General features: G+C 38.3%; 2 protein-coding genes across 8 annotated transcripts; one reads left to right on the forward strand and one right to left on the reverse strand.

Annotated features, from left to right (window-relative positions):
• Positions 1 to 2969: 2969 nt before the first annotated feature.
• On the forward strand, positions 2970 to 9254 carry LOC104442174. 7 transcript variants are annotated; one of them, XM_018872393.2, is made up of 9 exons: positions 2970 to 3506; positions 4341 to 4469; positions 5098 to 5253; positions 5389 to 5503; positions 5813 to 5995; positions 6922 to 7087; positions 7687 to 7997; positions 8149 to 8238; positions 8541 to 9254. In XM_018872393.2, the coding sequence occupies exons 2-9, from the start codon at positions 4455 to 4457 to the stop codon at positions 8612 to 8614; spliced, it is 1110 nt and encodes a 369-aa protein (XP_018727938.1). In that variant the 5' UTR covers positions 2970 to 3506; positions 4341 to 4454; the 3' UTR covers positions 8615 to 9254. The 7 variants fall into 7 exon arrangements, with proteins under 7 accessions (XP_018727938.1, XP_018727936.1, XP_018727941.1 ...); XM_018872391.2 differs by having other exon boundaries at positions 2972 to 3506; positions 8863 to 9254; XM_018872396.2 differs by having other exon boundaries at positions 2972 to 3506; positions 7726 to 7997; positions 8863 to 9254.
• A 771-nt stretch (positions 9255 to 10025) lies between these two features.
• Positions 10026 to 16660, reverse strand: LOC104442175 (beclin-1-like protein). The gene is made up of 10 exons (XM_010055519.3): positions 16253 to 16660; positions 15406 to 15749; positions 15135 to 15305; positions 14234 to 14358; positions 14057 to 14105; positions 13121 to 13279; positions 12340 to 12425; positions 11532 to 11603; positions 11056 to 11205; positions 10026 to 10520 (listed from the first exon to the last, which is right to left on the reverse strand). Exons 1-10 carry the CDS (start codon positions 16401 to 16403, stop codon positions 10280 to 10282), a joined length of 1548 nt encoding a protein of 515 aa, XP_010053821.2. The 5' UTR covers positions 16404 to 16660; the 3' UTR covers positions 10026 to 10279.
• Positions 16661 to 18153: the final 1493 nt, after the last annotated feature.

An 18153-nucleotide genomic window follows, 5' to 3' on the forward strand; every position in this document is an offset into this window, starting at 1 on the left:
TTTTATTTTAATGTACAATGTCGTTCCTGAAGCTTTTAATTTTTTCAATACTATTTTTGAATTTTTTATCTATATTCAATCTAATCCTTAGAACCCTGAATTTTTAATTCTTTCAACATTGGTAAAAATTTTGATTTATATTTAATCTAATCCCATCATTGCGTATTGGAATAAAGTTTACGAATCACATTGAGTATTGAGTAAATTAAAAGTTCGGAGATGATTTGCATACCGGAATAAAATTTGAGAACCACAGTAAAATAAATTAAAACTTCGGCGACGGCATAAACAATAAGTCAAAGTTCTAGAATCATTTATGCTATTTTTCTTATTTTTTTAAAAGGGCGTTCTTCAAATCCTATATATAAGTATATCAATTTATTTGTATCTATTTAGTGGACATATGTACGTATGAATATACTCACATCAAAATCAAAGATCCAGCGGATGGAGTTGCGAGATTTTCGGGTCTGGACCACAGCCGATCATTATAGGGAGAGGGTCCCCACATCATACGATCATATAGAACCAATTATTTTATATTATCTTATTTATTTATTAGTATTATTAAATTTATCGTTGGTAATGCTAATACTAAAATGCGTGTAGGTCAGGAAACGACTGTATAAAACAACAATCGACAACTGGGACTGTACCCATGACATGCTGTATCCCCTTTTTCTCGTCATCTTCTTCTTGCCCACCACCTCGTTTGGTCTCTCTCACTCAATAGTTGTCACCTGTTTTTTTTTTTTTTTTTTTTTTTTAATTGTCAAATGTCAAAAGAGTTTGGAATCTATAGCATCATTATTATCATATTCAGTACTGCTACTTAGGACCTATTTATTTCACGGAAAATAAATAATTTAGATAATATTTTTCCTGAAAATAATCGTTTATATTGCTTGAGATTATTAATTTAAAAAAAATGTTTCAAATGTTAATAATAATTTATGTTTGGACATTTGATGGGAAAAAGGAGGAGGATTATTCGAAATCAAGCAACATTTTGAGGAGAGTTGAAGTTGGATCTACATAGATTTAAGAGTTTATTTATTAGCATTGGTTGAGAATAAGATAATTAGGCTTCTGAATCACTGACCAACAAAAAAATTTCCTTTTGAAAAAGTAATATGCTAAAGAGCACTTCTTGAGCATTTGTCGAGTTTTACTATATGTGTTTTGGAAATTTTGATATTTATTGTTCGAAATTGTCAAAATAAGAACATTGCATAACGGATCTATCATTCTCTAATGATATTTTATCAACAGTAAGTTTTGTGTAGGTCATTAGACTAATGATTCTATGGTGTTGATTAATAAGATTTTTAAGGGGACAAATATTCTCTAGATTAAGACCTTAGCATATAATGATTTCTCTCAAATAGTAGTAACTTTAGTAGTCTAGTTTTTCATCATTAGCGGTGCCTTCCTTTTTAAACTTCCTAACTTGACAATGGAGTCGCTTTATAATTATCTTGTGATAATATAATTTTAGCTTGTGTAGGCTTTTGTTCTTAGTAATTAAACATCTGACGAGTAAATTTGCCAAAAGCTATCACAATCTCAATTGCGCCTATAGTCGGTACTTCCTTTTTTCAAGTAATAATCAAGCTATAAAATCCGTAACATAAGATTAGCAATCAACCAATATAATAACGTACCTTTAATAATCGTAAGAAACACAACTTATAATTTGTAATTGACCTCAATAATCATAGATTTCCTGTAAATCCATGTAAATGGTAGTTATTTTACTTGGAGAAATAGTAAATTACCTCGAGTACTCTTGAGCTCGAAGGTCCAAATCATTGCAACTCCTAACAAGAAATGGTGAGCAATTTTAATTTATTGTAACTTTCTCTTTTTGTATTACAAGTAAATTTACCTGCACAATCACAATGTCCTTTCAAATTTCATAAATCAATGAACCGCATCCTAAGTAATAAATTCCGTCCGTCGTTCTTAATTAATGGTGAAATTTGTTATCCTACTTTAGTAAATTCCCTTAAAAGTTCATGAATTATCGTTTTACCAATAATAAATTACATTTTTTTGAAATTGATTATATTAATTAGTGCCTCAAAAGTACTCGGACACCTCAGTAAAATTGATCGAACGGAGTAGATTTATTGGCTTTGGATTCGACGGCCCATGTTATCCCTCCTGGACTATATGCATTTTTTTTTCTGAGTGCAAAAAGAAATTAAAAAGAAAAAAAAAAAATTGGTCTCCTCATCTACCCAATCACAACCACCTCGTGACTTGCGGCCCGTGTAAATTTACCATTTTGTCCGTTGCCACGCCGTCAGGGGCACGATGAGGCGCCGCTCCAGCCGGTAATAACCCCATCTCAAAAATTCAAATTGGAAAAATAGACCAAAAGAATAAAATTGGAAAAAAAAAATCTCACCTTTCGAAGTAAAAAAAAAAAAATGAGCATACGAAAAAGATTATAGTGGAAATTTTCATTCTGAATAAGAATCTAATTTATTTTAAAATTTTAAAACAACTAAATAGATTTCTCAAATCTCTCTCGAGTTAAGAAATTTAGTTAAGTAAATTAAATACATTTTCCCACAAAAGCTAATTTTGATCGAAAACTATAATTAGAGATAGTATCATAAAATCCAATTGGCTCCCACCTCCTTTCAAAGTAGAAGGGTTGAAATAGTGGAACGAACGTTAATTTAATATCGTCACCATAAGACTCTCATGTCAATTCATATCTTGTCGCATACATGAGATTGGCGAGCCTGTCATTACAACGTCATTTCTATGCTGAAAATTGGAAAGCTTTCGTACGAGGTGGAATAATTTATTTTTGTAAAGGGGTAATTGCACCCCTCATTTTTGTCACCCCACTTTTCATTTATTTATTTATTTATTGATATTAAATTTAAAGAATAGAAAACAAAAGAAAATTTCGAAAGTATAAAGGAAAAACGGCGCAGGCACAGGCGCAGGCCCATCCCAAATTCGAAAGTGTTAGATTTTTTTTTGTAAGTGTCTCTGCAGTTCTTCATCTCTTTCTGCTGTGCCGACTCTCTCTCTCCCTCCTCTGCCGCGTCTCCGACGAATGCCATTGCCAAAAACCCTCTCAAAGTCTCCGCCTTTCTCGCCGGAACGCTCTCCGATCGCCCCGGCCGGCGCCGCCACGCCGTCGCCGAACCTCGGGGCCCTCGAATCTGCTCCGTTGCTTGTCCCCTGTTTTTAATTTTCTTGTTGGGTCTGTGCGTACTCGCATTGGGAGCCTCGAATGGAGGGACGTAATTCTTGCCTGCGTGGGTATCCGGCTTCGTAGTTGCAGCGTGTTTTTCGAGCTTGGGTCGTGGAGATTTCTGGGCTCTTTTTGTTCCTTCGGATTTGCTGTAAAGTTTGCTCCTTTTGGTCGAGCTTTCTTTTTTTTTTCTAAACTCTGGCTTTGGAGGGAAGCGTGGCTTCTCAATTTGTCGAGACCAAGTTTGCTTGCGAGCATTTTGGGTAGTTGAATCGCTTCGTGGTAGGTGAGTTTTTGCTGGATCTTGTGGTTTTCTTCTTTGTCTGCCCTTGTAGAAGGGATTTTTATCTGTCGTATGATGTCTTGTTCTGTTCTTTCTGTTCCTTTGATTTATGGGTGAGCTGATGCTGACGTAAAGGACTGAATTTTGCATCTGGGACGATGTCCTGGTTTGTTGCATTGTTATTAAGATAGTGGTAAGATGGTCGAGCGAATACATTCCGTTAGAGCCTCAGTTCTGCTTTGTAGATTGCTCTATGACTGAGGCACGCGGAAGCCGGTGGAGTTTGAAACTGTTAAAAGAGAAAGGCAAATTGTGGGGACAACATTCTACTTTGCATCTGGTTTGCGCAGTGTTTATTTGTTAGATGTTGAAAAGGGTACTTTTATCTCATCAAAATTACTAAACAGGTTGTGCTTTTCGGTTGTCTGCAGCACTTGTGAAGTCTTTTCGGGAATGAAGTTCCATTGGAAAGAACTTTAATGTGTTGTGGCTGGATTCCATGTGCCTAGATAACTTAACGTTCATTTAAAGTTGCTAGTTAAGGTAGAATTATCAGCTGTAAAACGTGAAGGTAGGTGTGTGACAGTGTCAAGATTCGAATACTCAATTAGAACATTGTGGTGTCTGTTATCTTGTTCTCCGGTTAACTTTCTAAAGCTTATTCTTTTCAGTTCCTATGTTTTAGGCCGATTCTTTGGTTATGCAGGGTTTGATTTTCTAGATATGTTTGTTCCTCTATTACCGAAAATATGTGGTGTTGTTCTTCGATCTTGGAGACCCTCATTCTGGTTATGTTAAAGTACTTTACTGATGATTCACTTGACCCATATTTTCCAGGTGAACCCTCTACTCTGCAAGTGAAGCAGAATTAGATAACCGCGGAGTTCAACTTTATTATAACTAGGGATTAATTGTTTGAAAAGAAATGTGGCCAGCCTGCATCTTGCTGTAATGAAGAACTCACAGGTTAATAGTTGACCATACATCTCTCACACCTCTCTTCACTATCTGTCTGTGCTACTTTTCATGAGCTCCTTCGTTCATTTCATCTTGCCTCTTTGCTTTACATAGTGGAAGAACTATTTAGTGTCTTTCTATTTCATTGACTATTCTATGCCACAACCTCACTGTTGTACCTGCTATTCAAAGAAAAAGAAGAAAGATAGATTCTGCGAACCTTCCTTGCACTTTCCTCACTGCCTCTGAACTTAGAATAATGATGCAGTCCTGCAGAAAGCAATTGTGGCACCCCTAGATTCATTTGCAAATAGTGTGTTTGGCTCATTTTGACAAAAAAAATTTCTTGTGCTAAGATGAGAGCGGAACTGGAATAATATCGCGAACACGTGCGGTATATAGGCCTTGCTGATGACCATCCAAACTTTATGATGACATTTGGACTTTAGCTAACTTCACAATGCTACAGTTTGCTTTTTTAGGTTCTGTTCAATTTCTAAACAGTCAGATGTAGGTTGGATACTTTTGAATAGCCCTGCTGCAAATTCCATGAATGTTTTTGAGTCCAGAAACAGTCACTTTATTATATTTATTTTTCACCTGATCACTAAGATTTTGTTTCATTTTGAAACTACAGGGCGTGCAGGAAATACAATCTTCAAACCATGCTTCTCATGATTCCCAAAGTGAACAACAAAACAACCAGGGAGCAGAGGCTCCCTTGCCGGAGTCCAGCTCAATTTCTACTTCAAGTAATGAAACTAAGAAGGTTTCACGCAAAGATATAGAACTTGTAAGCTTACTCATCCAACTTTAAGTTGGTAGATATATCTTTTGTTTTATTTTGAATATTTTTTCCTTTGTACGTTACCAGACCTTGAAAAGCACTCATTCTTGTTTATACTTTTTCTAATGTGGCTTTTCGTAGGTCCAGAATTTGATAGAGCGTTGTCTACAACTTTATATGAATAGAGATGAAGTTGTCAAGACACTGTTGACAAGGGCGAGGATAGATCCTGCATTCACGACACTAGGTGCGCATGGTGGGACATTATTGGAAGTCCTTGGATTGGGCAACAGCTTATCTTTTCTTTAGATAATATGGTTTTGGGTTTTGTTCTTTTGAGGGCCTTTTTTTGATGAAAAATCCTTGTTTTCCCATTGGGTCACCTTTTGTATCTGCATCAATCGCCATATATTAGGAGAAGTCCTCATAACTCATTATAATTTTTCCTGCTACATTCATTACTTAGAAATGATAAAAACTATGCTGCTGCCACTTTTGTCAGAACATTTTCTGAGTTTCATATGCATCGAATTATTCAACCATTTTTTTTTTTTTATACTTTCAGTTTGGCAGAAGTTGGAAGAAGAAAATGCTGATTTCTTCAGGGCATACTATATAAGGTTAAAACTGAAAAAGCAAATTCTGCTGTTTAATCACCTGCTAGAGCACCAGTATCATCTCATGAAGTATCCGGTGCCTCCAAAGGTCCCTCTGGCCCCTATGCAAAATGGAATTCACCCAATGCCTGGTAAGTTAACCTTCTGATGATTGGTTGGAAAGACACGTCCGAGACGTGAGTCTGTAAGAACGAGGATATCTCAAAAGATACATACACATTAGTTGTGACGGAAAGTAAAGGTGCATTCCATAAGTAGCATTGGTGCTGTGAAATTTATATATATTTCATGTGTATGTCACTGGGAATCTATTGTATTATTGCTATCTTAGCCTTTTTGGGAAGAGGAAATGATTGTGAAAATAATTAATGTCTCAAAAAAAGGCGATTAAAGATAAATGCTTGAATAACAAGAGAGAATGTAGAGTGTATTTCGACCAATCTGATGTCCCTAATTGTTATGAAGATGTTGTTTTGGGTTTCCCAACTTACCTTATGAAAAGAAATGATTGAATCAAACCTCAGTATGACTTTGTGTTGTTACAGTAGATACCAATTTCTTCTCCCAAGCTAAAAAAAGGTATTAATCCCTTCCCTACCGACTTTTACTCCACTTTCGGTCCACCACTCATTTTCCGTCCTTTTTCTGTCCTTCGGAACAACAATAGGCTGTATGAGCTAATTTTCATCATAAGCTGCCAGGGAGAGGAAAAGAGATGTTGGCCTTGTTTTTATGCTCAAACATGGAGTTAAGGCTTACATAATACACCACCATTTAGTTAAGGTTGTATGAGCTAATTTTCATCATAAACTGCCAAGGTGAGGAAAGAGGAAACTGGGGGCTTATTTTTTTGCTCAAACATGAAGTTAGTTTCCATTGTACATGACGTTTTGTACATGCAAATCATACTTATCCCGATATGAAATGCTGATCTCTGTTCTTGTGCTTTGCCTGTGTTTCAATGTTTGAGTTCATTCATAAGGGACATAACTTGGTGTCTTGGGTCCTAGCATTATTGTTGTCAACTACTATTCAACTCAACTTGTGTTCAGTGCAGTTAACAATTTACCCATGGGATACCCAGTGCTGCAGCAGCCTGCAATTCCAGCACCAGGTCAACCTCATATCAATCCCTTGGGCTGTGGAATTTCTAGCTGTCATGTCGTGAATGGAGTTCCTGCACCAAGCAACTACCATGCTATGCGTGTAAATTCAGCGAATGAGTAAGTACCAATACATTGTCATCATAATCTACATCATCATACTTGGCAATGACATTGATTTGACTTCCATTCTGGACCCATGTCTCCTGCATATTCTGATCTTTAGCTTTATACCAATTGGAATTGAGGATTGATTGTGTACCATTTGGCAATCTGCTATGTGTTAATTGCAATCTTTGTGCATATAATGGCATGGGGCACATGTTTTTGTCCCTTGACATGGTACTTATAGCAAAATCTAAGAGCAACTGCCAAGCATACGAATGTTTACACGCGTAAGTTATTCAGTGTTGACACAATGATTTACATTCTGGTTGCCATTTAGTCCTTGGCATCTAGTACTGAGCTCTATTCACTCATGCCGAATCCTTCAATTCTCACTTTTCTTTCATGAGGCATAAACATGATATTATACCATAGGTGGGATGACTTGTCTAGGTGATTTCTGCGGTTGCTTGGTTGTTTGGTTGATCTCTCTCATGCATTGTTTAAGCCAAGTATTGCCATGTGACATTGCCTGTGCATGGTTGGAATTTACCTCGCTCTCTTATCTGGTATTGATACTATTGTTTTCCTTGATTTAATATGGCAATGGATAGCAGTGCAGCTGATGCATCTTCCCTCATTCCTCCAAGCAGTGCCATGTCATCCATGTCAGAGATGCCTGTGAGTCCTACATCAGCGGCATCTAGCGGTCATTTCCCCTTCTCTGCATCCGAAATATCTGGATTGGGTGTAGATACGTCGGCACTTGATACGGCATTTACATCTGATGTAGCAAGTTCAGTAGGGTTGCAGCTTCCACCTGATGGGGGACCTGGGAATTCCAGAGACTCTCTTAGGTCATTGGATCAGATACAGTGGAATTTCAGTCTCTCAGATCTAACTGCTGATTTTTCAAACTTGGGAGGTATGTGTCTAATTATTCTTCCTAAAGTCATGGGCATTTGGTGTTATGATGGCTTTAGTGTCCATGAGCTAACTCCATTCCTTTGACCTATGGCCTCTATTATATCTTTACTCATACAAATCTTTTGGGATATCTTTAATTGGAATTGCAGATTTAGGGGCCCTTGGAAACTACCCTGGTTCGCCATTTCTTCCCTCAGATTCAGAAATTTTGCTCGATTCTCCTGACCCGGATGATATAGGTACGAATGCGTTCTCTTTTTCATGATGATTAACTACATGCATATACAACCCATGTATGGTAAATATTCACATGGAAACTGCTTTGAGTTGACAAATGCCTAGCGCAATGGAGAGGCAGAACCTGAGAGATTCTCTTACAGTCGTTTTCAACAATAAAAAGGAAACGCTTCACTCCTTGCCTATTTCCTAGCTGTCCATGCTGAGTTTGCCCTAATGGAGTTCTGTTGTGGAAGACTTCAGAACATTATGCTAGTATTACTTATGTGACAAACATGATGCACCAGGTTTGTCCTTTTTGTAGGAAGGGATTCAAATCTCTTAATCGTTTTTCCCCTTTCCATAAGTAAATTGGAGATGAGAGAGGACAAGGAGTGAGTCGGCTTATTGGTGGAAAACCACTTGAGCAACGCAAGATGGGGGAAGAGCTTATTGAGCCCATTTTAATCTCAAGTTATCTAACTGCTTTTTTAGATATGAATGATTCACCTTTTTATGCTGTATTTACTCATAGTATTGCATTCTCTCCAGTCAGAACTTGTGCTCTTCTTAAAATATTTTATCTTGTCCTTCTGCATCCACTAATTGTCCCTACTAATGTGTTCACTGTTTTCTTTTTGCCACAGTGGAGGAGTTTTTTGTAGATGTCCCTGGGCCAGCAGGCTCTCAGTCAGATGAAGAAGGTCCTAGATCCCAGTGAGAGACCTGATTTGTTAGGGTAGCTATGTTTAGGTTAGAAAAATAAGTCCTCGCCATCCAATATACTGGCCTTACAGGTTTTTGTCAGTGACCAGTGGTGAATTCTTTACTTTCCCTTAGCTTGTTGGCGACAAATGTGGGCTTTTGTACTTCTTATTACTTTGAGAATCACTAGCCCCAGATGGGAACTATTCTGCTGTAGCTTTAATTTTCTCAGATTAGCCCAGCTTATGGATCTATTCATGTACCTCATTGTATAGTCTTGGCAGAATTGTTGTGTTCACAATCCTTTCTTTCTCAACATTTTGCTGTTTAATTATGTGGTGACATGGTAAATGCCTACTCTGTCCGGAGTGCAGCTACCTTTACACCAATGCCATGGTTGATAGACCACTAAAATGGAGTTGCTTGATGAATAATGCAGCACGAGGAAATATCTGCTGCTTTTTGTGATCTGATTCTTTGTTGGGGTACCGATGTCAGTTGAATATCTTTACGCGATGAGATCACCTTGCGAGATCAATGTGATTATTTGGCAGGCTAATAAATGCCATAATAGAGGGCGTTTGAATTAATCCTTACGAGGTATGAACGAGAGTCATGATCAGAAAGGGTAATGATTTTGAGGGGATTGTTGAGTATACTTCTCGCTTCCAAATTGTCATAATGGCGAGTTTTTAGGTGCGTGCTGCCCATCAAGGTCATTATTTTCTTTTGAGATAATGCCAACGAGAAACCATTGCCCCAAAAGCTGCATAAAGTCGTTTTTCTAAATGATTTACTCAAGTAAATTGGGTTATAATTAACATGGAAAGGCTGTCCCACTAAGGATCCTGACCCCTGATCTCACCCTATGCAATTTGCCCTATCTTGACGTTGCCTCGTCCTTGGATGTCGGTAATTTGGACGGCCCTGTGATGTGGGTGCATACGCTACCAGGATCAGAGACCAGCCAGAAGGCATCCCATCTTCGATGGGAAGAGTAAAATGTAAATCACAACGACCCTAAGCTGATGCGGGTGAGCGACGCACAGGGTGATCAGGCAACGGAAAGATGTCAAATATTTCGTAAGTAGTACCAAATTACCAATTTGAGGAATTGCCAGTTTGGTTTATGCCATTAATCCTTGCCTCAGACTTGAGACAGCGGCAACGTATTGTCACAACCCCAACAATTCCAGTGATACAGGCTTTCCCCCATATATGATCCTGCTCCTCTTTACCAGCACATACAATCTTTTTCGATGGCCCAAAAGTCAACATAAATCTACGACCTGAAAAGTTTGCGTACTTCAATTCTACTTCTAATATGTACATGTCAAATGCGTGACTTGCCGTCACTTTTTACAAATTTTGGGATCCAAACTTGGCATCAGTTCCTCGCTTTGCGTAGAAGGTGCCTGCAGCTGGAACATCAGCATGCTGAGATACTGTTCCGGAAAGCGATTGAAAGTTGGTATTCCCAATAAACCAATAGAGAGCCCATTTGAGATTGCACAGGGTGTACTTTAGAGCTTTCGTCCAATTCTCCTGCTTATTGAAACTTTGCGTAATAGAGTAGTTCTCGACTTTGTCATTCTCAATCCTGCAAGGACATCTCATGTTCAGTTATTCTCATCAGTACGAAATACAGCATTCACTCAACATTCTGGAGCACCCGTGTGCTCACAATGAAAGTACTGGTAGGTGCCAATGTTCACAAATTGACTACAAACTAAGGTGTGAATAAGATTTCTCGATATCACAGTGGTAATTGGTTACCGCTACTCTTGTAAGCCATTTCCGGAAGTTACACAAGTTGCTCGTTTACTTCAACGAAACATGCATTAGCGAATCATATTTTTTGAAAAGAGCAAATGAGCCATGCGGTGAATTATGTCAGGTGATCCACATGTTCAGAGTTAAATAATACTCCTTCTATAAACAAAACAAGGAAACAATATAAATTTCCTTCTTACGACCATAAGGACATTTACTAGCAGTTCAGTCAGGATATATCAAATCTACAGATTAACATCATAACAGAAAACTCGATCTAGACAATTACGTACATACTGAAATAAGGAGATGGTGCATTCCATAATTCAAAGTTATATCTACTCAGAGGAAGAAACACTTACTTGTATGGCAATTTGAAACATTTCTCAGATGGTATGTTGTTCTCCTGATCCTTTGATTTTGCGAACTCAGCAAAGTCTTTGAGGCATGTCAAGAACAATGTCATAGCCTTGTCATAACGAGTGCTCCAGAACAAGTTCACAGGACCAAACCTACGAATTAAAATTTATGTTAAACCAAAAATGAGAAACCTACACAGAGAACTACAACCACAACCAGATGTCTAACAATCACATTATAATTAAATTTCCTAAAATTATTCTTGATATGCACCAAGAGGTGACAAAAGTGACAAGTTAATCAGTAGTGAGGTTGTCTCGAGGAAAAAAACATTAGTTACATGCTAGACTCATGGCAAGATGTTTCTTTGAACCTACAGCACCTACCTTAGGAAGGCAAGTCTCAGCTTTAAGATGCACACATGGGCTACATAATACAAGAAGATTTGGTTCAATTATGGACACTTATCTGTACTTACAGCTCATAAGAATTGTTGCTGAGGTCCATAATCCGGGGGTAGCTTCCCATGGGAAGTATCTTTATACGGTATCTAAACAACCACTCAAGGGAGAGACAAAACAACACCTTGAAAAATTTCACCCAGGCAAAATGATGAGTGCAAGAGTGGAGGTTGCATTTATCTATTCGAGTGAAATGGCGAGTGCAAGAGTAGAGTTTCCATTTATCTATCCTTTTGTCTTTGATTATGAAAATTCCCCAAACTTTCTGCCAAAGATAATGAGAGGCTAGGATAAGCAAAATTCTCAAAACCACAGACCATGGAAGAATGAAATTCAATCTGTTTTGTTTCAAAATGGCCCAAAAGCTAGTCAACTTATGGTTGGATCAGAACCTAAGAGATGACTGATTTTTTTGATAAGTTACACTAAGACAGAGGCATATCTGCCGCAAAGAATGTTCATATACGTGCATTGGCTCCTAATCATATCATAAAGATACTGAAGTATATAAACCACCAAAGAAGCCAGCTAAGAAGTGAGAATTCCCAACATGCCACCTTGAAAATCAACAAAGAAGCTAGCTAAGAAGTGAGAATTTCCAACATGCCACCATCAAAATATATCCACAAATGTAAGAATCTGGAACAAGAGACACGTTAAGGGGATTGGCACACTAACACCATCAAAGCCCATTACTACTGCATAACTGGTTTTTTTCTCAAATGCATTTAAAAACAATGGCAATTAACAAACTCAAGCACATGGTATGCTGTGGCCAATTCAAGCAAGAAGATCAAACTTTAGATGAAATTCAGTAAAGGATACGGAAACTTGGGCCGAAAATATTGACACATTGTATGTAAGAGGAGGCAAGCTTGGCCCCAGGCAGCATTTATCTCATCCCACTCAACCTGAGCAATTCAATACAAAGTGAAAGGACAAAGTCAAACCCTTTAGCAGGGTGAAATGGCAGGTAGAACATAGGCTTAAAATATAGAGACATCTTAGACAAGGCCTGAGAATCACTTGCAACTGCACTGAAAAATGTGCACTAATCCAAGCAGACTAATTTTAACACAAAGTCCTTGGAACTAGTAATTAAAAAAAACCACATATCCACAATGTAGCTGGAAGCCTGAACTTCTAGAATCATGGTGTATTAAATGTCAGGTGAGGTGAAACTGACGCCCATACCTCATCAATAGCCTTTCACAAAAATCTTTCAGACCTTAGATCAGAGAATCAGACAAAAGGTTGTCAAATGTACTGAATGCAACTCACTGCACAGCTTTTGTTCACTATGTGTCCATAATTGCGTAGCACAATTCTATTTTCTCCACATACTCTCATTAAGCTTTACCATAAATAAACTCTCATGAAGGTTGCATTAAGAAAAGCACCTGCAGCAGCAAAGACATTTCCTGGAAGAGGATGGAAGTTTCACCAAATGTTTTTAACTCCTAAAGAGTTGTCCTAAAAGCAAAGATTATTTACGTTCCACTACATGGTTTGATCTCATTATGCATAACGAAGAAACAGGAAGAGCTACAAATCAACAAGCCAAACAATACAGCACAGTCAGAGCTTGATCGGAGTATTTTCTCACTGGAATTTTGGGAAGTCTTCCTAGTCGAAAATTGTTTATCGTCCCAAACTCTCCATCATGCCAGATGGGAAAGGCATCACTGAGGACATTGGTTCGCTTCAACAGCTCTAGATGTGCCTGTGAAACATCAATCTTTGCCAAGATTGCATCTCTCTCTTCCTGCAGTCATTTTTTTTTTTTTTTTTTAATTTCAAAATTTTCGAGTTAGAAAATCAGCTGTGAAGTTCTAGCACAAAGAGGAGATACATCATTGTTGCATTGCCTATACATGCTTTTCACAGTGCACATGCTACATGTTTGTACGGCAAACACCGCTAAGTAACACAAAACATATCGCAATTGTTCATCAGTGGAAATGGAGTTAGCAACTCACCCAGGAAGAATGTAATTTTATTATTACTAAAAAAAAAAATGCTTCAGTCACAACTTATTGAGAATGGAAACTGAGAATCCAGTAAAATACAAACTTTGATGTAACAGAGGCAAAGACTGAATAATTTGAGCTTTCACCTAACACTTTCAGTCGCCTGATCTTCTATTATTCCAAAAAGAGTCACAATCGTACTCAGAAACAAAACTTCTAAACTGCAGATTTCATATGTTATGATGCTACAAAATGATTCAGATTTTGGATAACAAAACAGTAGCAAGAGCATAACAATATTTGGGACAATGTAAGGTTAAACAATCAATTGTGTTGTTTTGAAAGACAATCTCAAGTAACTTCTTTGCAGATAGACTTTGGGAGCCCATTTAGAGCGTGCCCAGCAATTTTAATCTGGAGAAAGTCGACAGGATTTTGACTTTCATTTATCTTCTCATCAATGCATGATAAACTTATGCTCTTTCAAATTGGTCAAACCAACTGAGAATACCATAATTTCCATGAATAGTATGAAAAGGGTGCAATTCACGAACTATAGAGTATGGACAGACCTGATGTGAAATCAGCTGAAACTGAAAATTGTTAAACTCGTGCCAATACCTGATGCACAGAAGTTCAAGAATGATAATTAACTAACAAGTCTTGATTCCCAAGTCTATGAGCAAGCAAGATCCAAAAGCGAATATGAGGACTGGCAATCTTTTCACCAGTGGAGACAGGAAAGATACCTCTCCTCCAATTCTTGAAAGCGGCTAGATTTTGTTTCTAGTTCCTTCAATTCACCACTAACTCCCTTATACTGTTTATCAATTTCTTGGATTGCAACTTCAAGTTTCCGCTCTTCTTCTTCAATCTTAAAAGGAAAGGTATGGGGCGTCAGTTTGATCTCAATAGCAGGAAATTCAATTAACAGTATACACGCATATATACATCAATGATGAACCAAGTTCTTGGATGGAAAGGCAAAAAGTGAGGAAACACAAGAACCAAAGGTCAAATATACATGTCAAATAACAGGAGAAAAATAAATAGTTTAAACTGCAAATATTACCCTTAAAAGTATTATAAAATGAGATTAATACTCTAAGCTGCCAAATTATCCATCAAAAGATTAAATGCCAAGGTGTAAGCTTTGAATATCCCTCCAGCAAGTGACGAAAGATTTTAACAATCTAACATCGTGAATTTTTTCACTTCAGCATGTTTAATGATGACGTACTGCTCCATATGGATTACATCACAGCTGAAACGCTTCATTTACAGAAAATCATTAAAATTAAAGGCATTTGTCAGCTATATAGTCAATCTGAACATAATGCAGAAGAAATTGTTTTTAGGGACAGAGCAATTCTAGATCTTATGACTCAAATAGAAATATATACGCACAGATGCCAGCTCTTTTTCATCATCACTTCCACTGAAGCACAGCTAAGTCTTGTTCCAGTGTTACGTCTTAGGACTGTGCTAAAACAGTGTAATTCCAACTGCCCCCCAAAAAAAAAAAAAAAAAAAAAACTCCCAGACAACCCAAAAAAGGAAGAAATTCAAAAACGCCAAAGAATGAAAGAACAAACCAACAAAAAAATTTCAAAAGCAAACACAGAGGTTGACTCGGTAGCCTAATCACACCTTTAGCTTCTCCTTAAGGAAATCAGCCTCGCTAAGAATATTACGTGCCTCGCCCTCCAATCTCTGCAAACAGGCTTCATAAGCTTCGATATCTCTGTTTACATCTTCAACCTCCTTATCAAGTTTATCAGACAATATCCTCATGCATTCAATGCACAGAGGTTGTTCAACCTGAGAATGGCAATCAAGGCGACGAGAAAATTATATAATTCCACTGCAAACAGCAAATGAAGCAAATTCCCTATCCTCAGAGGAAACACATTTGAGATACCTGAGACTGTGTTGTAGCGATCTCAAATGCACGTTTAAGGACTGTTATAGTCGTGCTAAACCCAGAATTGTTTGGCTGCAGAGGAACAGCTGCATGGCCCCCTTCGGATAAGGGTAACTGCCCAGTTCCTCCATCCGAAGCAGACTCATTCTTATAGACTACAACAAAAGATTCATCCATCGCCTTCCCAGATGGGCTCGCATCAGACTGGAGGCTAGCACCGTGACCACGTGGAGGAATCCCTTGCGCCTGAGCTCTCTGTTTTGGCAATACAACGAAAGAATTGTCCATGCGAGTTGAACCCAACACGCTGTTCGCCACATGCATTGAAGACCCATGCATACCTGTGAACACAAGTGGACATGGGATTCAGCACACAAGAGTGATTTCTCCCATCAAATTGCCCCGTCGAAATGATAAACAAACGATGCCCCATCATTACTAAATCCTCAAAGCAGCAAGCTGTCATTTTTTATCCGAGCAAAGATACAGAAAAACCGACATTTGATCGAGGCCGAACTACAACTCTCAGCAAAGAAATTGGTTTTAACAGTCTACAGAGGCGTGAAATGCAGCACATCATATAAAAGCTCCTCCGTGATCACATCACGGCAATCAATTAGAGGCGAAAGCTATTCAATCGCTCAATCTAGTCATCTTAATTACTCCAACATCATCTATTAACAAAAAAGATTCTTTTCCCAATCTCCTGCCCCCGATTGCCCTAACGGAAAAGAGCGACTTCATAAAGTCACGAGCTGAAATTGAGCTGGCTCGAGCAGAAATCAACACCGCAAGAAAGGAAAAATCGAAACGCGGGAGCAACGAGATGACGGAGGAACCGAACCGGAGCGCGAGGAGGGGTCGTTGAGGTACTTGTCGGCGTAGGGATCGAGGCCGACGATGGCGAGCGGGTGGTGGCAGTTCTGGCACTGCCAGCGGGGCAGGTTCGGATCCACCGGGAAGCTCCGGCCCTTGTCCTCGCCGGCGTTCTTCATCCTTCCCCCCCCAGACAGACGCCCGGCCGCCGCGGATACGAGCTTCTCTCTCTCTCTCTCTCTCTAGTTCAGAGCTCGCGAGCCACCGAACCGCGTGCTTCGACGGAGCGGCGGCGGCGGCGACGACGAGATGATCGCCTCGCGCGGACGGTATCGATCGCGACGGGAGAGTCTGCCGACCGGGTCGGGTTGCGGGTAGAGAAGGAGGGTACCGCACCGGTGCCGTTGGACGCAAGTCGTTTTTGGCGAGCACGCGATATCTTGGGCCCCCCCCTCTCGGACTGATTTTTTAATGGGTGGAGTGCATTATTAAAAAGTTTAATTATATTCAAATGCATTTAGTCTATTAAATCATTAAAATTTTATGAATATCTCGAGAGCAACGTTGAAATTGGATAAGATTGCATGAGACCTCCTGCTTTTGCGTCAGACGCTTGGGATTTAATAAAAAAATAATAATTAACGGGATGAGTGTAGAGAAGCATAAGCATTTGTCTCACTTCAATCATTAATTGAAAAGGATTATGCACTAATATAACAAGGACAGTAATCGATCATATCGTATTGTGCAAGACAAGGGTCGTTTTTCGGGTATTAATCAAACATGTCATGGAAAAATTCGTCCTCCTAAAACTTGTGAACTTTCTTAATTTGAGCACTTTTTGCAAAATCTAATAAAAATTGATTAGAAATTCTTTTTTTCACTTGGTATAGAAATATATAATTTGATTTTCTTAAATAGACATGCATTATTCGGATGTCAGTAATTTACACACGAGTAGATAGAAAATCAGATACGAGCACTAAAGTCTCAAATCCAATTGCTATGAGCCTCAACCCAATTGCAAGGGAGTGGAGCATGAGTACCTAGGTTCGAGGCCAAGCCTCAGTGGACCTAAGCATGACCTTTATGGCTCTGAGCATGGCCATTATGGACCCGAGCCCAAGTGATGGGGATCCAAGCTCAGGTATAGAAACCCCACGCTAGGCCTTTGTGGACCTAGGTGCCGAGGTTTTAGGACCAACCTTGATGGATCCGATCATAGGCACTAGGGACAAGAATATGTCTCAATATACTCAAGCAAGGGTGCTAGGGATCCAAGCATGAGCACTAGGACCAACCTAGCTTCGATAAACCCTGGCCTAAGCACTACATATCTGATCTTGGACGCCGAGAATTAATGTTAGAGTTTCGATAGAGTTTATGGCCTGAGCTCTAATACCTAATTATATTTTTGAAAATGATTTTTTGATTTTTTAAAGAGAAATTCATTTTCTTGAATTTAAGTATAGGTTTTTCATTGACTATAAAAATATTTTTTATCGACTCATTTTTCTAAAATGAACCAAACACCTAAAAATGCTTTCTTAAAACATGTTTTCCGCAAAATAAACAATGTCTAAAATAAGTTTACAAGTAATGGGCAATTAGATCCTTTTTTATACAAGGATTTATTTAAAGATAAGAAACTGGTATTTGTAACAATATAGTTACACAAACTATCATTAGATTAAAAGTGACCTATGATTCTTTTTTTTTTTTCTAATTGATTAAATTTGACTTGTACAATATTTAATGGATTGGATAACAGTGCAAATGGTTTTGTGAAATTTGATCTAATATATAATGTGATGGTTCATGAACTTTTAATTTATTTAATATGATCCTAGAAATTTAAATAAATGTTCAAGCTAATCCCTGTACTCTATGAAAACGTTCAAAGTTATTTTTCTATTAATATAAGTTAAG

This window comes from Eucalyptus grandis, chromosome 4, assembly GCF_016545825.1.
Source record: "Eucalyptus grandis isolate ANBG69807.140 chromosome 4, ASM1654582v1, whole genome shotgun sequence".
Taxonomy (NCBI): domain Eukaryota; kingdom Viridiplantae; phylum Streptophyta; class Magnoliopsida; order Myrtales; family Myrtaceae; genus Eucalyptus; species Eucalyptus grandis.

Excerpts from the sequence above, each read along its gene's own strand:
- LOC104442175 (XM_010055519.3), bottom strand. The coding sequence starts at position 16,403 with ATGAAGAACGCCGGCGAGGACAAGGGCCGGAGCTTCCCGGTGGATCCG. Across the intron at positions 15,750-16,252 it reads CGACCCCTCCTCGCGCTCCG|GTATGCATGGGTCTTCAATG; the intron begins GTTCGGTTCCTC and ends TTGTGTTCACAG. Across the intron at positions 13,280-14,056 it reads TTCAGCTGATTTCACATCAG|GAAGAGAGAGATGCAATCTT; the intron begins GTCTGTCCATAC and ends AAATGACTGCAG.
- LOC104442174 (XM_018872393.2), top strand. Across the intron at positions 5,504-5,812 it reads CACGACACTAGGTGCGCATG|TTTGGCAGAAGTTGGAAGAA; the intron begins GTGGGACATTAT and ends TTATACTTTCAG. Across the intron at positions 7,088-7,686 it reads CGTGTAAATTCAGCGAATGA|CAGTGCAGCTGATGCATCTT; the intron begins GTAAGTACCAAT and ends GGCAATGGATAG.